General features: G+C 37.6%; 1 protein-coding gene across 1 annotated transcript; it reads left to right on the top strand.

Annotated features, from left to right (window-relative positions):
- The first annotated feature begins 2,157 nt into the window (after positions 1-2,157).
- On the top strand, positions 2,158-3,192 carry LOC131658803 (uncharacterized). Its single transcript, XM_058928057.1, has 2 exons — positions 2,158-2,706; positions 2,809-3,192. Exons 1-2 carry the CDS (start codon positions 2,158-2,160, stop codon positions 3,190-3,192), a joined length of 933 nt encoding a protein of 310 aa, XP_058784040.1.
- Positions 3,193-5,746: the final 2,554 nt, after the last annotated feature.

Raw genomic sequence — 5,746 nt, 5'->3', positions numbered from 1 at the left:
AAGAAAACTGTTACTTATAGGAACCTAGTATCTCAAATTGTTCCTCTAAAGACTCCATGACAAAGGAAGAGATTAATGAAAATCATCAAGAAATACCAGTAAAAAATGTAGCTAGGGACTTGAGTGAATAAGATAAGGAGACATCTGCCAGCGATCTCACGGCCAGAGAACTTGCTACTATTCTCTCTGAAAACTATCGAAGAAATGAGAGACTATATGCAAGAATGTTGGAGGATAGAAATACCTACACTCTTCTTCAAAAAGAAAACATAAACCTTCATTCAAACATTGATGTTCTGGAAGAAAAGTTGTTGAACTCATCTCACAACAAAAATGTAGAAGTGAGAAATCAGACTTACTTGATGGAGCAGATAATGCCTAATCAAAAGATGCAACATAAAATAAAACATCAAGAAAGGAGCGCATATCCCCCATATAAAAGATGCTATCAATGTGGCAGGACAGATCACTTGAAGTCCACATGTCCTGAAGCTCATGCTCTTACCAGAAGAATGGTATAGCAACAAAGAAACTCTTTAAAAGCTGAGCCATATCTCCTCGAGCTAAGTGATGAGATTGAGCATCCAAGTTCAAATACAATGATATCAGGAAGAAAAATAAATAGTGTAAAGAGGAGAAGACCATATCAAACATCTAGAACTTATTATGAAAGGAAAGCAAGAAATGGATACGAGGAAGAAGAGATCAAAACCTTGTTTGTAAAAAATGAAGGTGAAAAACTAATGATGTCTGAATACAATGTCACTCAGGGTGTCAAGACATTGCACTGTGACAATCTAAGAGGTATTAATGTGTCAAAGAAGTCTACCCTACTCATCAAAACCAAGCATATGGATACTATATATCATTCCCCAAGGAATCTTGTAGTTAACAAAGTTTCTACCGTGAAGCATGGAACTCCTGAGCTACTAAGAGCAGACATCCTCCCTGAGAATCTAAATACTATACGAGTTGAAATCTCGAAGAACAAACGAGGTATTTACTCCTATGAGGTGTTATAGCAATTACAGTTTCTAGGGAACTACTTTTTGAACAAAAATAATTCGGAATTAATGATTGGTCAAAATTTAAATTTCCCCCTCCTAGTACAACCCTTTCCTCTATTCTTCCCAACTCTCTACCATTCTTACTTGGTTTGTCTCTTACACTTCTCTCATCTCACATCCGACAACAAAAAAAACCAGACATCTCGACCGTCTCCAACATCTCCCACAATGTCTCAACAGTCTATCCCTCAATCTTCATCAAAAGTGTCCACTTCCGCTGTTCGTAATCAAGACGCTTCGAATGTTCCCATTAACACTAGTGAGATTCTTGAGGTCACCCCTTAGCAAATGGTGACTCCATACGATCTCGTGTCAAAACGGCCCAGAACAACGCATGCACGGAGAACCAAAGAGACGACAAGAAGACCTAGAAATCCCAACTCTGATCAGATTTCTCAATCGTCTGTCCCTCCTTCTAGGGAAGAACCAACTAAAGAAGGATCAAGGTCTAATCACAACGCCATTGCAAAAATTGTTACCCAAATCCTAAACGAGAACAATGTTACATCTAGGATTCCTGCTTCTGTGAATTTTGTGCTTCCTGAGTCAAATGTCATTGCGCATGTTAGTGACAATGCTGGCACCTAAGTCCCAGCAAATAATGATAGGAATGCAAATGTTAATGAAGGCATTGATGATGTGAATATGAATGTGCATGTGAATGAAAATAAAAGAAATGATGGAGTAAAAGTCACTGTTGGTCAGGATGATGTTAGTGTTGATCACATTGAAATTTTTGGTGGTGGTGTGCACAACAAAGAGGCATCCAGCAATGTTTCTGCTGATAAGTGTGTAAACCACACTAAAGATGGTCAAACTGAAGAAAAAGAACCAGAGAAGACTCAGGCTGACAAAGTAATCAACCTTGATGATCTCTCTGATGATGACCTGGTTGCTTCTATCAATCCAAGCATAGCCATAAGGCTAATGAGGAGGAAAGGAAAGCAAGCTGTAGCTGAGGACTCTCAGAAGAAAAGGGAAGTGGCTAAGCCCGCTTCTGATGGACCCAAAAAAACCATGGAGCAAAGTGGTGCCTAAGTAAAGAAAGGCCAGAAGCATTGCTGAGAATGAGTCAGATTCTGATGTTGCTATGGATGTCAATGACATTCATCCCAAGAAGAAGGTCTCTACTAGCAAGCTTGCAGCTAGTGTCCCTGAAGTACCTATTGATAACATTTCCTTTCACTATCCCTCCAGTGTACTCAGATGGAAATTTGTCTATCAAAAAAGAGTGGCCTTAGAGAGAGAACTTACTCAGAATGCTCTTGAGTATGAAGAGATTATGAATCTTATCCATGAGGCTGGTCTGATGAAAACTGTGACTCAACTCTTTAAGTGTTATGAATTCCTTATGAAGGAGTTCATTGTGAACCTACATGAAGACTGTGGCAATAAGGAAACTAAAGAGTATATGAAAGTGTTTTCCAGGGGGAAATGTGTTAATTTCTCTCCCACTGTGATCAATAAATTTCTGGAAAGGTCAAATGAAGCTCAACCAGAGCTGGAAGTGTCTGATAATCAAATGTGCAAAGAAATTACTGCTGGACAAGTGAAGACATGGCCTGTCAAAGGGAAACTGACTGTGAGCAAACTGAGTGTGAAGTATGCTATACTTCACAGGATTGGAGCTGCCAACTGGGTGCCAACTCAACACAAGTCTACAATTTCTGCTATCCTAGGTAAATTCATCTTTGCTATTGGTACTAAGACCAAAGTTGATTATGGAACCTATATTTTTTAGCAAACTTTAAAGCATGCTGGTAGCTATAGTGTCAAAGGCCCCATTGGCTTCCCTTCCCTTATTTGTGGAATAATCTTAAATCAATTTCCCAATATTCTAAATGACAAAGATTCTGTGTGCAAAAGAGCAAGTCCTTTACTTTTTCATCATAAGCTTTTTCAAGGAACACATGTTCATGATGTTGTCACAACATCAGTTGGACCATCCAAAGAGAGCATAATTATGAGTAAAGCTGCCATGATTGCAATGCTCATAGAGACATGTAAGGAGCTAGAGTCCAGAAAATTGGCTCTTGAAAAATTGATCAGCTCCCTTGAAAAGAATGAAGGAGCTAAGTCTGCAGATATTGATGTGGAGGAACAAGGTGAAGATGATGGTGGATGAGACAGTGAGATTGAGAAAGAAGCCAGTCCGGATGATGGCACTGATGAAAGTGTTGGACTCATGAGCTCTGAGTCTAAAGACTGAAGCAGATGTGTATGGTGATCTTTCCTAGTGTGGTGTTTTGTTTTTTTGTAAGAATGCTTTGGCAACATTTCTGGTAAAAAGGGGGAGTAATGGTAAATGGTACTGTGTTTTGTTGTGTTTTGTTTTGCTTGTCTTGGACAACTAATTTGTTTATTCGGGATGAAGCTTATAAGTTAACTTGTATGTGTTGGTAAGCTGTTTTAAACTACTCCTGCTACTCCTGCTAGTGTATATGTGTGGTTGTTCTTTCTCTGCTGCAAAGAATCTCTGATATCGTGGTAACAGAATGTTTTAGCCAAAAATTTGCCAAAGGGGGAGATTGTAGATGTTTTAAATTGGCTGTATTTTGTGGTAAAACATTCCTAGTGTATGTGTGTGGAATTATGCAGGATTGTATGTTTGAGCTAGCACAATTATTCAATGGATGTCGTGCTCGATTTCATGACATCTGTATCTGACAGTAGTAGCTGTTACCTTTTAGTTGTGAGGTTTCCTTATTTATCTCAGGTCTCTATTTAGGAAACTATATATTGTGTGCCGTTTGATTTGTGCTAAAATATCTCGAATTACAGTTTATGTGAACACCCTGATGATGTGAAAATTAGGTTAACATGGTTAACCATAATTTATGTATGGAAGGCCCATGGCCCAAGCCCCTCTGCCTGCTGACTATATAAAGACAGCAAATCCTACTTTCAAAGGAAGAGTTTCAAGCGCGAAAAATCATTAAACTCTCTGTGTTTCCACCGTGTGTGTTTCTTGTGATCCAAACAATTATCACGTTGATAATTGCTTTGGAGTTGTGTATCTTGAATTATGTGTTGTGAAGAACCGTAGTTCTGTAGTTGTCTCTTGTGATCCAAGCAATTGTCCTTGATGATTGCGTTGGAATAATTTGTGTGTGTTTATTGTCACTCTAAGCTTTTAAGCACGAGTGTGTGTCTCTTGATTGAAGCTTTTAAGCAGATCAATGTGTGTTTTTTAAGAGTGTCTTCTCTCTGTAATTGTTTATGTTTATGTGTAATCACTGCTGTGATTGAGGGCGGGGTGAGTGGAGATACTCAGGTCTGGGAATTGGTTGAAATTGCATTGGGTAGGTTTTAAGTGAGGAGTTGTAAACGGGGGAGTTTAAATCCGAACTAATTATGCTTATATTGGATTCCCTCCCTGGCTTGGTAGCCCCCAGAGTAGGTTGTTTGAACCGAACTGGGTAAACAATTATGTGCGTTCTTTATTGTTTTTATGTTGTTCTGTTATAATTATCTATGCTGTGTAATTGTGGATGACATAACATCCAGTAAGACATCAAGCGTGTGTTACTAGAATTTCCATTATCTATCCTTTCTTCCGGGTTTTCTCGATGTTTTCCCTTCTTTCCGGAGATAAATAAAGTTCGGTGGCAACTCTATTGATTCCGATAATCATTTTCGTGAGCTTGCGATAGAGTGTCATTAGTAAGGCAGACTTTGTAATGATCCTTGTATGAATGTATACAAAGTGTTGTCTAAAAATATTTTGTTTGAAAAAGTGAGGTGTGAAAATGAATTTGTGAGTGAGCAAGCATTTAGAAGAACCTACCCACTAAGTAATAGTCTCTCCTATTCTATGTCTTTTCTGTTTTGGAGATAGTATTATCTATACCATCAGCTGGTAGGAAGTCTTATCCATTGGATGTGAAGGAACATGTGTAGGGTCGTCGAATTGTCATAGAAGGCAACTTGTAAGGATGTCTTAGCGTTTGAAGGGACTATCATCATTTTCGTAGGCAACTCGAGGGACTAGATCATATTTCATAGGCAACATCGAAGGTTCATCGAGGGACTATGATATTTATATCGAAAGGACTATGATGATTTATTTGTAGGAAACTTTTCCTAAGATATCCCTACATTCGAGGGACATGACCATATAAACGTAAGGCAACAAGAGGGGTTACCCTAAAGGTGAGTGAGTACAAATGTGTTGATTCAGATATTTAATCTTGAGATTAGAGTTAGCTATGTTCATTTATTAGTCTTGCCATATAATCCTATTAACATACATCTAACAATTAAATAGTTAATAAGGTGCAGAAAGTAAAGTGCGGAAATGTAAACCCTAATTAAACAATTACATAATAATAAGGACTGCGAGAATATAAACCCTAAATTATTACATCCTGTGAACGGTTACAATATTTAGAAAAATGCGAGGAAAATTAAAGCTACGATATTATATGGCTTTGGGATGAGGGGATTATAATTTACCGAATGAGGATGAAACTTATTATAATTATTACAATAAACTCAAATGGAGATTAAAGCGGAAATAAAAGGTATAAAATATTAAGTATGAATTTGCAAATATCCGCAAGAATATTCAATAGCTTGAATGTAGTACCTCACGATTAATAAATAAAAATGTTAATAATAATGCATAAAATATGGATGACAAAATGGTGAAAAATAATGAACAAATTGATAGCACGAAA

This window comes from Vicia villosa, linkage group LG3, assembly GCF_029867415.1.
Source record: "Vicia villosa cultivar HV-30 ecotype Madison, WI linkage group LG3, Vvil1.0, whole genome shotgun sequence".
NCBI lineage: Eukaryota > Viridiplantae > Streptophyta > Magnoliopsida > Fabales > Fabaceae > Vicia > Vicia villosa.
Note: the sequence above shows the minus strand (reverse complement) of the source record. Positions and strands in the feature narration are given on the sequence as shown.

Bases quoted from the DNA above. Each gene is read 5' to 3' on its own strand.
- LOC131658803 (XM_058928057.1), top strand. From the start codon at position 2,158: ATGGATGTCAATGACATTCATCCCAAGAAGAAGGTCTCTACTAGCAAG. The intron at 2,707-2,808 runs GTGCCAACTCAA...TATATTTTTTAG, and splicing joins GGATTGGAGCTGCCAACTGG to CAAACTTTAAAGCATGCTGG.